Raw genomic sequence first — 19,694 nt, forward strand, 5'->3', positions numbered from 1 at the left:
CGAGCGAAGGAAGCTGCTGCTGCTGGCTATCGCATGGCCTGACCTAGCGTGGCACGATGACAACAGCTGCTAGAGACATCAGGACAGAAAGTCAGCCAGTCGGAAGCTGGAGCTCGCTCCGGGCCCGAGGAACTGGTGCCAAGCTGGCTGGCCGCCTGACAGCACATACGCTACTACTTTGGATAGCATTACTCCTTAATGAAAAAGGAGACAAAAGCTAAACTAAAAGTACAAAAATCTAAATCCCTTGCAAGTAATTACTGCAAACTCATAATCCCTCGGAATTATTTGGTTATCAGTCTGTTAGTTTCTGGACTGAGACACAGACAAGCAACTCATTCACGGTGGGACTGCTTGCACTATCCAAGCTCCCCCCTTGAATTCTGATCCAAGAGGTATCAAGTATTGTTTTTTTTAAATACTGTTTGCAGTAAAATTACTACACTTATCATGCTTAAAGAAACATGGAGGGCGGGGGGGGGGGGGACAAAACCCCTCTGCCTACTGCAGCAAATGGCTAGACAAGTCTCTTTGTGTTTATAATCGCTCAACTGCTGCTTAAAATGAATAAATGCATTTCAGGACAGGAAATCTATGTATTCCGCTCTGTTTATCTGCAGAGAGAGACAAAGAGCAAGGAGACAGGGCAGCAAACTGGACAGAGGATGCATTCCCATCGGCCTTTGTAATAAAAAGGAGATCCAATTAAATGGAAAGACGGCACGATTCAAAACTGATCAATGGAAATACATTTTTCTTTATATAGTTCACAACTTGACGGTGGAGCTCACTGCCGTAAGATTTCACTGAGGTTAAGAGGCCTCAGAAGGTTTGGAACATTTCTGTGAAAAGCAAATATACCCCAGACACAAGAGTGAAGAGCTTTGGAAGGGGTAAAACCCTCATGCTTTAAGGCATAAGGAAACTTCTAAGTATTGGGGGATTAGGAGGACACTTCCTCTAGGAACAAGCTACCCCAAAAAACACACTACAGGACATCTCATATATTCTTCTGAAGTAGCTATCACTGAACTTCACTGAAAACAGGACTGGATAAGCCTCGAAGTCTAGTCCAGAGTAGAAATCTCATTAAGGAAGAAGCAGCAGGTAACAGTAGGTGGTTAAACACCAGTTATGGCTTTAGCCAACAGAATAAGGCCTCATGAGAAGATCCAATGCAATCTGAAAACTGGTTCAAGAAAGCTACAGTTTGTATGGGATGAGAACTTGATTTAGGACCATGTCAATGGTTGGTTTTGGGTGGGTATTAAAATGGCAGGGTGTAGGTTGTGTCCTTAGACCAACACAGCTACAGGCAGACAAGGTTCTTTGGGTAAACCGATATCTTTTATTACACCAACTCGAATAGTTGGAAAACAAAAATTAGCAAGCTTTCCAGTTTAAAAACCCTTCGTCAGGCTGAAGAAGCCTCTGCAGTTGGTGTGTGCTCTTCCTGGATGGAATGAATAGTATTAAAATGGCATTATTTTGTACCAAAAATCTGCACAGTCCTGAATACTCAAAACCATAGCATGTTATGGGGTAGCATCTGCTGTCAAAGAAGTTGATAAATGTGATCGTATCTCTACAGAAAATCCATCTAGTCTAGGAATTAAAACCTGACGTTCCTTCCCCCCCTTCAGAAAAGAAAAGAAGTCAGTATTTTTTCCATCACAGGAAGAAACACGAGAAAAAAAGATGACAGACTGAAACGCAGTCAGCGACTGCCATCTCGTGGCGAGAAGAATTAGTGGCAAAGGACGTGGACTGAACAAACAAGGGAGAAGTGTTGGTGGCATTGTAGAAGTCAAGATTTCCACAACTTCCAGTTGCTCTCGCTGGCGTTTCCAACTTAAACAGTGAAAACGCAGGTGGGGAGGGGGGAGGAGAACAACTTCTTCGAACTTACTGACTCAGATGCAAACAGAACAGAGTGGTGGGAAATGAGGCAAGTAAGGCTGTATACCTAATTATTTTATGTAACCAGCATTAAGTCCACCAGGAACTGAACACCAATTTGCCTGCGTAACTTAGTGCTGAGAAATCAGCAGGTTGTTTTCCCTCCAAGATGTTGTGCTGACATTTTGGTGCCAGGTGTCCAAGAGTTACTTCCTTAAAAATGAACAAGCTTTTCCAAGCCTCAGTCCTTGATGACTGGTCAGCAAAGGAACATTTTGCTCCCTGCTGGAATCCAATTTCAGTCTGGTGCACAGCAAGCTTTCTGACGGCTTTCTGTTGCAGTTCAATGCTTAATATGCTGGGAACGTATCCATTTAACAGGTTTGTTCCTTGGTTAATTATACGCTTCAAACGCTCCGGACCTAACTGAGTCTTACCTACTATTTTAGGATACTAATCCTTATCCCCCCATCATGTTACCCAAGGGCCATTTATGTTTGAAAGGGAATCAGGATTAACCCCATTTTTCTCCCACCCAGGTTAAAGAAGCTGGTGCTAGCAGAAATATCAAGAGGAGGAAGTACAAATGGCTAACTGTACTCTGGCTGTTGTGGAAGAGTTTTTCAGCATTTGTCTTAGTAGTTAGACTGAATTCATCTGGTTACTGTTACTGGTACATTTTAGTGCACAAAAGATTATGGCTTTTAAAATGAGCTCCGTGTTACAGGAAGCAGAATGAAGGGAGCTCTGCTGCTACAAGGTCTGTTATTACTGAGGTCAAGTTTATTGAAGTTGGTGTTTAACACCTTGCTTGTTTTAAGTCCCGCTGAGCTGGAAGTCAGCAGTTTGAAACAGGCTGTAATTAAGTGAATGACAGGTTCAGTGTACAGCTACTTGCTGTAATTGCCATCCAAAAGGAAAAAAGGCTAGGATACACGCTGGTGAGGCATGGACGGAAAACAACCCTAGGTCAAAAGCAAGGCACAAAGGCAATGGACTTGAAACAAAAAGCAACTAAAAAATGGAGACCAGAGGCTGAAAGAAGTTCACATCCCAGCTCGTCGTTCTTCAACACTGCCAGCAGCGAGTTTGGACAACTCAATTTCTGACTGTCCACCCTGACAAAACGTTTATCTGTTTTTGAAAAAACCCTTCCCTTTTAGGATGTCTCCAATAAGGCACCCAAATTCAAACAGCCCATAACTGCAAATGACATGGGAGCCTGGTTTTCTCCAATTTAAAAAAAATCCCCAATTTTTGCATTAAAAAAGTAACCCCAAATCCACATTTTTCCGTGATCACCACTAATATCCACACACACACACGTGTGTGTGTGTGTGTGTGTGTGTGTGTGTGTGTACACACTTACATACACACATATACAGTGGTGATCATGGAAAAAATGTAGATTTTGATATAGCGATGATCATGGATAAATGTGGATTTTGGGTTCAGTTACTTTTTTTTAAAATAGGTTACTTCCTTTGTGTTATTTTTTCCCCCGTGATCAACATGAAACACCACTATATAAATGGAGACATAGAGACAGAGAGAGATATTAGTGGCATTTCATGTTGATCACAGAAAAATGTGGATTTTCAGGTTACTTTAATTTTAAAAATTGGGATTTTTTAAATCAGAGAAAACCAGGATCCCTGCTAATGAATTCTGAAAACATAGGCCTGAGAACAGAAAAACATACAAAACCCGGGCTGAAATCATAATCCAAGCATATTCAGTGCAAGTTTGCCCATATCATCTCCATCTCCACACCCCACCCCTTGTCCTCGTACACAAGTGCCAGTTCCCCTCGAAGCTGGCAGATGATGATCTCTTCCTATCAAAGCTTTCTTTGTTATCGTTGGCTTGATCTCATCTCCGTTAGACTATGCCAAGAGTAGGAAGAGACTGGCACTGCAAAACCTACATAGAGTTCCTCTAAGTTTTGTCAACAATTAAAGAATGTTGTTTGTCGACAAACCGACTTCCTGGCAGATCGCTTTGTTTCTCATTTACCTGCTTGCCAAATGGAACTGCCCAAATCCGCCTGGGGAGACTTCCTCGCGGAGACAAATCCCAACGCATCCTCCAGAAACTGGATCTTCTTGCTAAACTGCATTTCCAAGATCGGGATGGCGTTTGGCATCTTTGCTGACAGCAGCTGGTAAGAGATGTCTGGCTTGCCAATAAACCTCTGACGAACACTGATCTCATACGGCGTATGCACTTTGATATCATCCACATCTTTCAATTCAAACCGGTGAATGACCTGAGAATTGCAGTCACTGATTTCCAAGCCAGAAACCAGGAGCGTGAGTTTTCCTGGCTTGACGCTAGCGTCTGTTCTGCGGGTGATGATAACTGGGATCCTGAGAAGAACTTCCTTTTGGTTCTTCGAGTTGGAAATTGTGGCAGTTTCCTTTGGCTTTGTTTCCAGTGGCGATTTCCAGAGTTTGCTGCTAAACGGCCACCAAGAAGGAGATTCGAGTTCAGTCAACAATCTAGTGATGAAAAACATAATGTAAAAAGAAAGCAAGTCAATGGACAGTCCATACCATCCTCCTAATCCAAAGCAAATCAACTGTTTTGATTAAGGAAAACAGATTTTATTCTTATAAGCAAAAAACCAAAAACAAACAAAAAAAAGCCAAAAACACTTTGCATGTTAGAGCATTAAAACATCAAAAGATCTCTAAACACTATAAAAAAAATAGCTAAAAGTCTTAACATCCCTTAAGCAAAACAGAATTACACAGACCTATCACGACGGATCCTGGTTTTCTCCTATTAAAAAAAAAATCCCCAATTTTTGTTTTAAAAAAAATAACCCAAAAACCAATGTTTCCATTATTAAAATGAAACACCATTGTATCTATATTAGTGGTGTTTTATTTTAATCATGGAAAAAAGGTGGATTTGGGGTTACTTTTTTAAAGCTGAAAAATTGGGAATTTTTTTTTTTTTTTAATTAGAGAAAACCAGGATCCCTGCTTATCGCCCTCAGAATCCAATCCTCTGGCAAAAGCAATTGTATCATGTAATCCAGTTCACAAACTTCATCTGCAAAGTAGCCCATCCTGCCCCTTTTGGAAGGCTGTTTCAGAACCTCACTGATCTGAGCAGAAGAAATTTCTGATCTTAAATGTATTCACAGCTACTTTGAACCCATTTATTCTCATGCCAACAATGTCCTTTATCTTAAATTCCATTTTATTCAATTTAGAAAGTGGAAAATTCAAGAGAGAAGCTGCCCAAGACAGGTCCATGTCAGAGCTGGGAACTGAACCAGGGAAACAAGCCTCTTACTTTGGACTACGGGTGTTTGAGTTTGTTATCCACCAGCAAAAGGGCTGAGTTTTGCTCAAAATTTGAGAATCAGTGGGTAGAAACAGGAGAAGATGCTCCTCGTACATTTTCCCTCAATGAGATTTGTTCTTTTTTTGATGTTCTTTTCTAAATAGGCTATTATTCCCTCACCATTAGCCACTGCCTTTTTAAAAAAAAAAAAAAAGGAGGAGAGGAGAAGGGTACAAGACCAATCTCCCCTCCATTGCCTATGATAGACCCTACCAATGAAGGGAAGAGATCTCCAAGTCCTCCCCCAGGGGGGAGAACAGGTCAAAATATAAGATCATAGGAAAGTAGGGCTGGAAGGGACTTCATAAAGTCATGTAGTCCAGTCCTCTCTGCTCAATGCAAACTCATCCCAAATGAAAAATGTTGCAACGAAGACGTGCAACACCTTCTCACGCATAATAAATGCACAATGGATTGCATCTACTACTGAAAAACTTCAAAAGGCATCTTGAAACAAGAACTCATTTTATAAGCTTTACTAGTTTATTGGAATTTGTGGGGGACGATTCTGAATTAACGTATCTGTTGCTTTTTCTGTCCTCTGGCAGAGGTGCCACCCAATGAAACGATACACTGTGCTGGGGCTATCCTGGTACAGATGTTTTAAAACAGGCACTTGCACAAGTAGAAATGCTGCTGAGAATTCGAGACCCTGATTAGTTTGGCAGCAGACCCAGTTTAAAAGAGGAATATTCACTGAATATTCCTTGTTCACTAGCCATCAGACTTCTACTCAAGATTCAAACCCTGCCCAGGGGGTAAAAAACAAAATTAAGAAAAAAAATAAATAACAATAAAATCAAGCTACTTTAAGAAATTAAAAAATAGAATACATTAGAGAGAAAGAAAGAGAGAGAGACTGGGAAAAAGTCACTGAATTTAGGAATAAAAAATGGTAGTTCAATAAATTGTTGCAAGAACCTGCACCCAACTACAATACAACCATCGTGTATTGGCATGCGCAGCATGGAAGATAAAGCAATGGACCAGGAGCTTCAGATGACGGAGGTACAGTAAAACATCTCAAACAAAAAATGCACTGAGAGATGCAGAAGTCAAAAGAAGTAAGAGAAGTCAAAAGTTTCACACAACTGGTCCTTCAGAGCCCATGATGTTCCAGGCAGAGAAGAACTGGGCCTGCAAGTGCACCCAACCTCCCCAGATCAAGGCCGGGGTGCCGCAAGTCTGATTTATGATCACAATATGCAGTACTAAACCTACTGCAGGGTTGGAGCAACTCTTCTTGGCTTCTTGAGAGTTCACTGGTAGTGCAAACTGCAGGATCGGGGCTGGGGATTTTCCTTAGAGCTGGGACCTCATCTTGTATCTAAAGCACCTTGTAGTACAGGAACAAACGGATAAACTTGCTGGTCTCTGCAATCCCTTGCTCACATGCCAGACTTAGCTTTGCCCCCTGAAACCTCTATGCTCAGGCACGAGAGCAGCATTTGGTATCTAATGACTTAATGGCTACTTATATCTAATCTACCTATTCCCTTCCCCACTCTTCATTAACGACCCTCTCTTCTTCTTAAAGGTCTTGATGTTCCACCAATCAAGCTATCCTTTGCTCTGCAATTCTGCCATCTGTTAGCTCCTCCTGGCAACAAAGCTCCTATTTCACAGCCCTGCAGATCACTTTTAACATTTTCTAAGGAATTTGGATTTGTTTTCGCTTCAATATGAAACAGAATAATACAGCCCAAGGCCCCTAGCATATTAGTCAAGTGCCTAATTTATGCTTAATTGCAGAAAAATGTGCGTTTCATAGATTCCATAGACATTAAGGCTGGAAGGGACTTTGCGAGATTCACTGGGTCTAGCCCCCTGCCCAAAGGGCAGGAGTCAGCTGGAGTCAGATGACCCCAGAAAGATAAGCTGTTGTTTTATGCGTGATGATGAGGGATCCTGGTTTTGCCTGATTTTTTAAAATCCCCAATTTTCGGTTTTAAAAGAATAACCCCAAATCCACATTGTTCCATGATTAACATGAAATGCCACTAAATCGACATCTATATATTAGTGGCATTTCATGTTAATCATGGAAAAATGTGGATTTGGGGTTACTTTTTTTAAATTGAAAATTGGAGATTTGTTTTGTTTTGTTTTGTTTTTTTAAATCAGATAAAACCAGCATCCCTGGTGACGATGTGCCTCACTATCTGCACCTCCCATGCTGGTTCACAAAACTTCATTTGCACAGAGGGTAAAAAAACCTAACTTCATAAAATATCTGGGTTCTGCCATCATCCAAAAATGTGTCACACATGGGCAAAGTGAGATCAGTCTGAGTTTTGAGTGTTTATAGGCGCTGCTGTGCGCTTCTTGTATTTTATAATGAAGTTCTGTTTCTTAACAAAAGGAAAGCAAATTAATATCATTGATCTCTTCACTGCTTTAATAGGGTGCCCCCGTAGTACAAAACTTTCACAGCCACCGATACTCCAGAATAAAGAGCAGCACAAAAATCACCATTGCCAACAGATTAGTCCATAGTCCTTTAAATAGCATCTTAACTCTTAGAGTCCACTTTTCATGCATCTTAAAGTCAGAAAGGTCCTTATAATCTTCTTGTCTGATTCGCTGCATAAGGCAGGCCTGGAAACTGCAACGATTTTTTTGTTCCATCAACCCCACAACAGTTGTTTAATTTAGAGTTTATCACCAAAATAAAGGAAGAAACTAAAACCCACCACCCAACCTGGGTTCAGAGTTCAAGTCAGGCAGACTTCAACAGACCCCAGATAATTGTTCCAATAGCTCGGTGATTCTCAACAGGGTGTTGCATCACCCTGGGGTGCCTTAAGATCCTTTCAGGGGTGTTGCAGGGATGCTGTACACCATTAGCACTGTAAGGTATGCAAATATGATTCACAAGATAAACCAGAGATTTAAAACAGGAATGCGTAGTGGTAAAAATATTCTCTCCTGCTGTGATCTTTCTGAGTTCTCTGCAATGGAAAAATTGCTCCAGTATTTTTTGTAGTCAAAAAACAAGTGAAAAATAAGAGGTGCCATTTTCTGAGGTGTGCCTTGAGTCTTAAAAGGTTGAGAATCACTGCAATAATTAAATATAACCACTTATAAAAATGTCTCAAATACTCTGAATAGTCCAAAGAGATTTACTCTAAATCAACAAGAACTGGTAATAAGTCCAGGGATCCTGGTTTTCTCCGATTAAAAAAAAAAATCTTCAATTTTTAGTTTAAAAAAGGTAACCCCAAATCCAGTTTTCCGTGTTTAAATGAAACAACAATAATATATAGATATTAATACAGCAGTGTTTCTTTTCAAAATCATGGGAAAATGTGGATTTTGGGGTACTTATTTAAACCAAAAATTGGGGATTTTTTTTTTTTTTAAATCAGAGAAAGCCAGGATTCCTGGTAATAACAATTTAAAAATGGGCCTGAGAGTATCCCTGATTAAAGAACTAGCCCTCTAGTAAGGTTTCACTGAAATCCTCCTGGTTTTTATACACGTGCAGTATAAATATACTCGCAGCAACGCCAACACAAGGGTTTCCTTTCAACCGAGGAAAGTTAAAATTAATAGATCAAAATCTGCTCAACTTCTCAAGATGCTCACTCTTGAGCCGAGATCAAGTATGGACACTTTCATCACACGATTATTTTTCAAAAACCAGAATTAAAACAGATACTTTCTTTCAGTTGTCATTTCTCATTGTGTGCCTCAGTTTTTCTGTCTGAGAAACGGGGATAAAGACGCTAACCTCTATAAATTGCTTTGGGATCTACTGGTGAATACTGCTAGGTAAGAGCTAGGTAACAAAGTGATTAGAGTACAATACAGCTTCTGGCAAGTAAATAGCAACATTTCTGGTACTTCAGGATGTATAATTCTAATAGGATGATCAAAACACTTTTAATATGATAATTACTGAAAACAACGGGGTCTACTAAAGTGCACCTACTAATTCTTTATAGAAGAAAAGTCCAGCTATACAAATAGTGATAGTCTACGAGCATAAGAGCAGTGAAATATCACCTAGGTATAAAACTAGATCTGGCAAACCTGTCATGTCTAGTCAAAGGGGATTATTTTCTATCTACAATGAATTATTTCAGTACTATTCTATTTTACGTTTCTAGAAGGCGCCTCTGATCCACCTGTTTATTGGAGGCAGTCATTCATCCTCTCAAGTTGCTTTAAAAAGTAATGAAGCGATCAGGGTGCAATTCATCCATTGACGCAGGTGATCGCTGTACCACTGTCCCTGAAGATCGCTCCTACCTTGGAATTTTAAATACGTTTTAAGTAGTGCAAAAGCCTTGTGGGTGCAGAGATGAACATCATCCTATACTCCCTTTGGTGAAGGTAGAGGCAGATCTGTTGGCTCATGCGATACCCCATAGTGACCAAGCTACCTGCCCCACCCTGCCCAACGGGGACAGCAAGTGCCTCGCTGCCCCATCTGCCGCACCTTGATGGATGTTGTAAGTCTACCTTAGGAGGCGATTGATTCCCAGTCCCCGAGCGTGCCCACCGGATCCCCACTTGGCCTAGCTTCACCAATTGGCCAAGCCCCAGTCCAGCTCACAGCACCAGATCCAAAATCCACTACAGCTCCATGCCCCACTGGCACCTGTCTCACTAACAGATTGGTCCCTATCGGTGTCCTCAAGACACTAACTCACTTTAGGGGCATGAACTGTGGCCTCCAGCCTTCTCCATAGCCATGCCCACTCCTCACAGGCCTTACTCTCAATTCATTCACCAGCTTGCCAGACCCCTGGTCCTACTAAGGCACTGTTTATTTCTCTGGGCTCCTGGCCCCATCTTGATTTTACCCCTGACCTTAGCCTGTTTCGCTCTGTTCAGCCCTTGGCCTGGGGCCCCTTCACACCCCCTACCTCTCTGAAGGTCCTGAAACGCCGCGGGCCCCGAACACCCTGCTGCATGGCCCCCAAATCTCCGCCACGGCCACAGCCGGGTCCTCTGGTCAGGAACAGTGGCCAGCAAGCCGTTTCCCACTTACTATGCCGGTGCAAAAGCTTTTTCCCCCTGCTCCCTCCCAGCACCATGGGCTGCTTTCCAGGCTCGCAGCTTCCATTCCTTTGCAGCCCAAGCTGGCAGGAGCTCCCCTCCTTGCAGAGTTCAGGGCCATGCTGGTCCTTCTGCCCAGGTGTATATCCCCCAAGCTCCCCTTCTTCTGATCAGGTGTCCCCCTCACCAGCCACAGGTGTGCCCACCCTTTTTGCTTAATGAGCAGCCTACAGCTGCTTCTCTGGCTAAGCTGCTATGGTTTCCATCCTGCCTCCCCTGGGCTCTACCCTACTGTTTTATTGCTAGGGAGCAGGTACTTGCAACCCTAAAGATCCCTCGTTGCCTCCTACAGCCAGCCCCTGCTCAGCTGCCTGCACCTGCCTGTGGGTCGTGTCTGCTGTACTCTCTAATGCCTTAAACAGGATCCTCTGGCTCCCTGTTGCAGCTTGCTCCTCCCAAGCAAAAAATCCTTATGGAGATGATCAATACCTCTTGCAGAAGACTCAAAAGCGATGGCTACCATGTACTTCCAGGTCTTAAGTGTTCTACGCTGGGCGACAGTGAAACTATTGCTCTCTTGCAAGGGCAACATCCAAAGCTGACGTTGTTCGTGCAACCCCATTTATCCAGATGGCAGCAAATATGAAAGGGTTAATGCAAAACAAATACATCAAGGTCTCCTTCTGCACAGAACCCCATAAACCCTGAAAATAGCAAGCAAGAAAGATGATCTACACAGCTACTACTCACATAGCAACTTTCAAAAGAAGGCAACTGGCCGAGAGGGAAAAGTTCTTGTTTTCCCTCCATCTCCGGCCATTTGAGTGAGAATGTACCGTAAGAGTCAACTGATATTATAATCATTATTTCAGATTTAACCACCAATCAGAATTTATATTTGGTTTCCCTGCATTGCAAATGTGGATTTCTGCTTGTATTCTTGCAGTTGCATGAAAACCAAAAGAAAAATTAAATGAACAATGAAGGAGTCCCCAAAAAGTGAGGTGGGGCCTTGAAACACGATTCAGCTGAAGTGTGCTGTTTTGGGCTGTAAAAGATGTGAGCTAAACCCTAAAAAAGAATCTCAACTAGCATTTGTTTGTCTTCCTTTATTCTCCCAGCTGTAAATCTAAGATTCAAAAACTTGTTTTTCAGATTCACGACGACAAAATAATACCTCCCAATGCATCTAAATCAAAAACAGGCATCTCTTCCAAAAACAATGAAGGCGTATTTACTTTCTGGATCATTGTTTGCTACTACATATATAGCTTTAAAATCTGCTTCCGAAGCCTACAGTTTCTTTGGCTTCTCATTAAAGGATGTAAAGAATATCATCATGGATCATTAGGAAATCAACACTTTCCCTTATACCCAACATCCTTTCAAAAACAGAGGTTTCATCCAAAAGAAACTAGTTTGAACTCTGTTATATCAGTTACTTTATGCAACTCTGCCTTCCAGAAATAACCTTGTAGTGGCTCATCTTCAGGGATCCTGGTTTTCTCCGATTAAAAAAAAAAAAATCCCCAAGTTCCGGTTTAAAAAAAAGGAACCCCAAATCCACATTTTTTCATGATTAAAACAAAACACCACTATATCTATATATTAGTGGTGTTTCATTTTATTCATGGAAAAATGTGGGTTTGGGGTTACTTTTGTTTAAACTGAAAATGGACGAATTTTTTTTCCAGGAAAAAAAAAAAAAAACAGGATCCCTCCCATCTTTAACATGCACATCAGCTTCCAAGCTTATTTCATGTTGACAATGGATTTTTCTTGTACTATACAAACTACAGGACGCAAGGCATTAACTTCAGGTTTCAGTAACTGGTAAAACATCTGAAATAGTGAAGCAAGCCTGACCTTTCAAATTCAGCTGCAGATATGGTTTTAAACATCTGACTTCCTACAATATTTAAAGCAAAGTATTTCTGAGCATTGCAAGTACTCCAGCATCTGATAGAAGAAGCAGAAGACATGGCCCAAGCTCTCTTATCACCTCAACTAGAGCATGTTTTGCTGGCAGAATTTAGCAAGTCCTTCAGTGTTGCATACAATGAGGCAGGATCCAGCAGCTAACTATTCCCTAAAGCCTGCTGGGATCAAACAAGAGTGAGCATTTTAGCTGCGTAATAAGTAGCTGTGCAATGTGAAAATGCATATGGAGAATACAGGTGTTATTTCTACAGTCGATTCTCTGGCTACAGCTATACTACGGCTAAACTACCTTCCATCCCAAACTGCAGGCTTTGCATACGAGGGGAAGAAATCCTTCTCAGGTCCAAAGCCCTTACCTGTCTCATCCATAGCCGGATGATACCTCAAGTTAATTTTCCAGCTTTGTCCGCTTTGTGCAGCAACAGCAGCTGAGCTCAGTCCTGCAGTCACCCATCCTTTGGGGTACAGGATCCCCTTATGACAAAACTAACCCTGAGATCCATGTGAATGACGCAGGGATTGACTTTTACCTGGCATGAACATCTGCCCTCAGAAATCATTTGTGGCCACCAGACCAGCGAGGACGTTCAACTTTTTCTAATCAAGGCAGGGAACTGGAAGACCGGAGAATTGCGTCGTTAAACAAGGGGGCATGAAAAGCAATGTGCAAACTCTGAAAACCCCATGATAAAGTTTCAGACAGGTACAATGCATATCATCAGTCACCGTTCAAGCTGAAATGAAGCTACCATACCTGTCGGCTACGTCCATGTCAGACTCGATCTTGTTCAGTCCTTTCACGATATTATCAAACTGCTCGCCTTGGTACTGCAGCACCTTGGCCGTGTCCTCCAGCCGCTGCTGGGATCCGGCCAGCAAGCCGGTTAGTTCTTTCCCCTTGGTCACCTCCAAAGATGCTGCTTGGGCTCCAGCTCCGTGCTGCGATAGCAGCTGCTCCCGCCAAAAGTGTTCAAGGATGTTGAAGACCACATTTCTACTGGGCTGGAGGGAGCTGAACCAGTGCTTGGTGTTCTTCTCCAGGAGCGTGAGGGAGCTGAAAATTAAATTGGAAGACTCCTTCTTGATCTCACTGATGCTGGACAGATGGAAGTGGACCAGGAGCTCTCCCGTCTTGTCAGCTGTAAATTTGACTGCGACAGGAGTCAGAGAGAGTCTGCCGGAGACCCATCGTTTCTCAGTGTCCAGGTAATAAGAACAGGGCCAGGTATGGATGCGTATGTCCTCGTTCATCAGCTCGCCCTCGAGATTCACTTCCACTAGGACAAGGGATCTGCCACCTCCAAAGCAAGGAGAAACTAAAGTGAAAATGGGAGGGAAAAAGTACAAAGTGATCTGTCAATTAGCACGTACGTAGGTTAAGGACATCCCTAATGGCATCTCTCTTGAGAGCACCCAATCCAAATCCCTTTAATGCACTCTAAGAAAGTGAGGTTATAAATGATACCCAGTCACAAAGCAGCCCAAAATGTCTGAGAAGTGACCCTGGATGGCAAAGGAACTGTGACGTGCTTCATGGTCTAGTCTCTACCCTGTGGCAAAGTGCATTAGGGAATAGGTTGGTCTGCCAGCATCCCACAGTGCTTTGCGCACGTTCTCACGCACACAGTGACCACTCTGACTTGCTCCCAACATCACTGCTCTGGGCTCACCACCCCTGCCCCGGAAGTGACCCCAGCACCAGTGAGTACCAAGGTGGACATCATCTGGACCACCCCCGTGGAGCTTGGCTTTGAGAGTGATGCAGTCTCAGGCACCCTCTCACTCACCCACCGCAAGGACACCAGAAAGTCTGCATCTGCAAAGCTGGAGGCAAGAAAAGGCCATGGACCTGCTCTCTATCCGGGGTGAAGAGACCACCCTGAGGCCCCTAAGAGCCATTACAACCAGACTACCTATGACAGTCATGATAGAGATGACAACCCATGGACATGACCTAGATTTACATCCGTGCCAAGCCAAAGTGGACGTGCTGAAGGCACAAGAGCCCATGATGTTAACTGTGTTTTGGGTGCTCAGCAGGTGATGCGCTCTTAAAGGAGCTGTTGCTTATACTGGCCAAAGGTGCCTCTGCTGAGCCCCGCTTTGTTGCTGGCTGTGGCATGGAGGCAGAAACGTCTGACCACAGCAACATCGCAAACCTGGAGGACTGTGAGAAGCCTTGGTCAAAGCCCTAGCTAGGGCAGTGCAAGGGCAAGCAGGACCGAGCCATTATGCTCCTGATAACTGCCGAATACGACGTACCTGCCCTCGGGACAGGGCAACATCGATGACACCACGCTTGGGGAGCACCAGCCAACCATCCTGCCAACACCCTGACTGTCCATCCCACCGTGACGGCACCTGGCTATTCCCTTATCCCTGCCCATGTCCCACACTAACCTCCCACCACTTGCTCTGCTAATCACCTTGCCCTCGTTTCAGCCACCTGGAGGAAACACCTGCCTCACTGGACGGGCCCTGCTACACCTGTCCAAAGCATTCACAAATAAGTGACGAGCATGGGGAAAAGCACCGCTAGACTGGCAGCCGCCGAACACATTATAGACGTAATATATCTGCGTTGGTAGATTCAACCAAAAATAAATTCAAAATTCACACATGAAGATGCAACACATCCACATCTCTCTCATACTCCGCTGATGAGGGGCCTCCACAGTACAGCAGCTCTGGGCGCCCCACTTCAGGAGGGGTGTGGACAGCATGGAGAGGGTCCAGAGGAGGCCACCCGCATGATCAGGGGGCAGCAGGGCAGACCCTACAATGAGAGACTGGGGGACCTGAACCTGTTCAGCCTTCACAAGCGAAGGCTGAGGGGGGACCTGGTGACCGTCTATAAACTCTCGAGGGAGGGACAGAAGGGTTTGGGAGAGACCTTGTTTCCCCAGCGCCCCCCCGCCCCCCAGCGTAACAAGGAACAAGGGCCACAAGCTGTTGGAGAGGAGGTTTAGATTACACATCCACAAGAACGACTTCCCGGTCAGGGTGGCTAGGATCTGGAACCAACTTCCAAGGGAAGTGGTGCTGGCTCCTGCCCTGGGGGGCTTTAAGAAGAGGCTTGATGCCTACCTGGCTGGAGTCACTTGAGCCCAGTTTGTCTCCTGCCCAGGCAGGGGGTCGGACTTGAAGATCTACAAGGTCCCTTCAACCCCACTTCTACGACTATGATTCTATGATTTGCTACTGCAGGCAAGTGAAAACCAAGTGTATTCTTGGAGCAATGCGAAAGCACTTGCCAATGGCAACGATACCTCCAGAGCCCAAAAATTGTGTTTCCCAACAGTGCCAACCACACCTTTTTTATGTCATTTATTCCTACTCCTAGAGCTTTTTATGCCTGAATATTACAACCTCTAGCGACACTAGAAAAACAATCTTATTGACAAATGCAGAATGCCATGGGCAGAAAAAGAAAAAAAAACAAAACAAAACTCTAATGATGGTAGATACTGGGGAGGACTGATGTGACATGAGACCTTGTCAAGCCAATTCAGAGAAGGGAATTAATGTTTTTCAGATGTGCTGTCAAAAAATAAAGGGAACTGCTTACAGAAGACAGGTCTTCAAGGAAATGCAGAAGGAGGATGAGGTGGGGGAAGAAGAGGGTAGAAAAAAGGACATAAAGGAGTGGACAGAATTAGCCAAGACAATTAACTAAAAAAATTACTGATGAATAAACTGTGGAGAGAACTGGTTTATCATGCTGCCAACCCTCAGACTGAGGATAGCTGATGACGAGATGATGATCATGATGATTAAAACTACCTACATTCCCGAGTGACTTCATCTCGACATTACGTTCTGGATGGTGATCTATCACTTCCTTATGAGCATGCATTGAACACTAATGATTTAAACACTTGCACGTTAATTATCTCCTTAACAACTTGGATGCATCCTAAGAAAATGACAGCTCAGTGCTGCATTAGGTATTCAAGGTGCTCTGGAGCATTATGCAGTGTTATCAATGAAAGATCAGAAAAAGAGACATAATCCTCCTCACTTTCCATCAGATTAATCCAGACAGATGTTTACACCGTGATCCTAGCTAGTAATTTGACTTTTCCTCTGCGGGAATCCTAAAGGAAGAAAGAAAAGGTTTTCCTCTTGGTTTGGATTATCAGTAATCTGTAATTCCCATACTCTGCAGAACTCCCTGCATTTAGTAGTGACCAAATCATTTATACTCAAGTACAGGAATTCATAAGCCCCTCGCAATGACCTTTCTGACCTGATTATTTATATTGCTAGTCACATTTAAAGCCAAAGGGACTACTCACATTAGGATTACTCACACAGGGCCATATTCCGACACCCTTACTCAAGTATAGCTCCTTATTCCACAAGTATCTGATGCAAACAAAGGTGCCACATACAACTTCCAAATTTACAAGTTAGGCCCTGGCTTTATGTTCAGAACTGTAGCAGTTTAACCCTAGTAGGATTACAATCACACACACACGTTTGTTGGTTTTTTAATTATCATATTTTATGGCATACAAAACACATCTTTCCCCTGCAAAATTCAGCTGCTGAAAATTGGGATTGCATATTAGTATCATATTATAATTGAGGAAGTATAGTTTCTGAGCACCTTGCACATTTCTCCTATAACCTGTGTTCAGTCAGGGATGATCAATATCAAGAAATTAAAGGCACACAGAAGGTACACAACTTGCCTAAAATCATACTGAACATGTGCCAAAGTCTGGAACAAAATCAACATTTCCCAACTCCAGTGCTGTCCCTACTCACGGGAACCTACTGTCTCTCGGATGAAAACGCCTTCAAGACCAGACAGTAGCAATACATCATCCTACGAAGTACACATTTGAAAGAGACTGATTCAGAATTTTTCCCAAGTCTCAGACTGACTGTTAAAATATTTTTAAGGTTTGAAAAAGTCCTCAAGACTGTCCTTTCCAGTGCAATCATCCAATAGCTTCCCACCCAGAGAGTATTTTCTCCCAGCTCCTTTACATAATTAAGGCTGCACCAAATTCAACTTAATTGCAGCCCTGCAGCCAGGCTGGCATAACTGGCACAAGAAAATACATCTAAAGTTATTTACCTTGAACTGCAGGCTCAGGATCCTCAGGCTGCCATCGTAGGGTTGTCATCTTCCTAAAACTGTTTGTCCCTATTCAAAACTTTTCTTGCTCTTTAAAGTCTGAGAAAAACCAAACGGACTGCAAAAGTGGCAAAATTCTACTAAACGCAAATCCAAAAAGGAAAGCAAAAAAATGCTAAAAAATAAAGACACTAAAAAACCATACGTTCGAGGCAAGCACCTGTCAAAACACCTCTCTCCAGCTGAAGAAAAGAACTGACTACTGAACACATATATATGACCTCTTATGTCACAAGACTTTTGACTCACCCTGAGGTTTACAAATTCTTTCCAGGTCCTGTGCTCAAAATCAGAATGTGTAAGCGCGAATCTACTGCTAACCATTCCTTCAGAAATTATATTTTTATAATATGTGGACGGATGGATGGATGGATGGAGGCACACAGAGATACCTAGAGACATACACACACATATATACAGATAGACATACACACACAATATTATACACACCGACATTATGTACACACACATTTATAGATATATGTAGATACACACATATATACACAGACACATTATGCATACACACATACACATCTATAGATATACATGTCGCTCATACATATTATAGATACATACAGACACATTATACACACACGCGTGTGCGCATAAGCATGCAGACACACATATCTACACCTGTGCACTTAATAACAGTCATATTTATGTAGCTTTTTTTCCTTCCAGGTGATGCTAAAACGCAGTAAAAATGTTAAAAGGGCATATATTGATCATTTAGAAATGACTTCACTCAACAGCAAAGGAGAGTCAAAAACAGCACAGCCCATGGTTACTGTTTAATAGAATATAACAATTACAATAGCTGAAGCCAAGGCTGCAAACATCTTGATGACCATATCATAAGACCTGGCCAAAATACAAGAAAGAGGAGAAAAACAAGTGGGCAGCTTCAGGGGGTGGGGATACTGGGAAGCAGGCATTAAATTTGTTTTTAAGCAAACAGCTCCAACCATGCACTATGCGTTTATAATGGCAGGAAAAGTGATGATTTTTGATTACTGCTCCTGAACTGCTAAGTAGCTGATAATAAACCCCTGCTCCCCTTACTTCTACCCCAGTCTATTTCTCTCTCTCATCCACCAGTTGTAACAACCTTTTTCCCAGACTGTAGGCAGTCTGAGGCGTGGACTGTCATTTACTGTATGTTCAACTGTACTGGACACAATGGAGCCCCCTGATATTTGTTCTTTAGGTGCTACCACACTAGACATATAAATAATAAGTGCTATACATTACTCCACCAGGTATATCAGAGGTGAAAGAGGCTGACTAAAATCTATTTGCCGCCCTCCAGGATCACACTGAGATTGTGTCCCATAATATATTTGCTGGTGACTTCTAGTAAGATATGGAAAGCCAGCTGCCCCCTCCCACTCCCACTCTACATGTCCTCCCAGATCACGACTGCCTGACTTGACAAAACCCACTTGGTAGCCTGACTTGGCATGATTTAGGCCACTTATTCAAGTATTAATTTGTGGTTGAAATATCAGGAGTCCCGGCCTGAAATTCAGCATGTATTTTCCTTTCATTTGGGCCTATTATGCTGCGTTACCTGATTACATCCCAGCGTATCACACTAAGTGTTACTTCATCATTCATAAGCATCAGGCAAAGGACATCCAGTAGGCAAAGGAAAGGATTTAATGCTCTAGTATAACACTTTGGTGAGACCTGAAATAATACGGACAAGAATGAAACAGGGGCAGGGAACATCTAATTTGATGTCCAGGGGAATGACTAGCCCATCACGTGACAAGGGGTAACAGTGTGGGGGGTAGACTAGCAAAGGACAGGCTAAGAGCAGATATGATCGCTGTCTATAAATACATCAAGGGGCAAATGGCACGGAAGGAAAAGCATTATTTGCACTACAGGACAACGTTAGCACAAATACAAATGGACATACATCAGCTAGGAACATAGCGGGAAGTTAGAAGAAGCCTTTAGAAGATCAAGGCTGTACAAGAACCGGCCAGGAGATGTCAGGGCAATCCAATCTAAATTGTTCTAAGGTTAAACTTGATCTGTTTTATAGCAAGAATTGTATGACATGATGGTCTGAACAACGGGGGCTCAACTTGATGACTCAGGACTGGTCCCATCCAGTCCTACGATCCCAAATCTTTGCATACTACTACCACCCCTACCCCGCCGTCTTCTCCTAATCACCCCTTAGTCACCACTTCTTCCAGTCACAAGTCGCACACATTTTACCCTCAGTCTTTCCTAACCACCTTCTTAGTTACGCTGCGAGTCTCTTAACCCCAGGCCACTGTAACTATTCCTGACAATTAACACTCCCTCCTCAAACTGAACACAATAC

The 19,694-nt window shown here is 43.0% G+C and overlaps 1 protein-coding gene across 7 annotated transcripts in view; it reads right to left on the reverse strand.

Annotated features, from left to right (window-relative positions):
- Positions 1-19,694, reverse strand: part of SNAP47 (synaptosome associated protein 47) — a 41,393-nt gene that overhangs the window by 19,283 nt on the left and 2,416 nt on the right. For 2 of the 7 annotated variants that reach the window (XR_016442409.1, XM_090047955.1), the window contains exons 1-3: positions 17,294-17,312; positions 12,959-13,520; positions 3,916-4,400 (exon numbers count right to left, since the gene is read on the reverse strand). Coding sequence is in view for 6 of the 7 variants with exons in the window: in XM_090047955.1 (XP_089904081.1) it covers positions 3,916-4,400; positions 12,959-13,455 (982 nt within the window). In the remaining variant the exon portion in view is untranslated. Of the gene's footprint in view, positions 1-3,915; positions 4,401-12,958; positions 13,521-17,293; positions 17,314-19,694 lie in introns of those variants that run through there. The other 5 variants (XM_090047957.1, XM_090047958.1, XM_090047959.1 and 2 more) reach the window with 3 other exon arrangements.

The sequence above is a fragment of the Crocodylus siamensis genome, chromosome 5 (assembly GCF_052110815.1).
Source record: "Crocodylus siamensis isolate JL-2025a chromosome 5, ASM5211081v1, whole genome shotgun sequence".
In the NCBI taxonomy this organism is placed as follows: domain Eukaryota; kingdom Metazoa; phylum Chordata; order Crocodylia; family Crocodylidae; genus Crocodylus; species Crocodylus siamensis.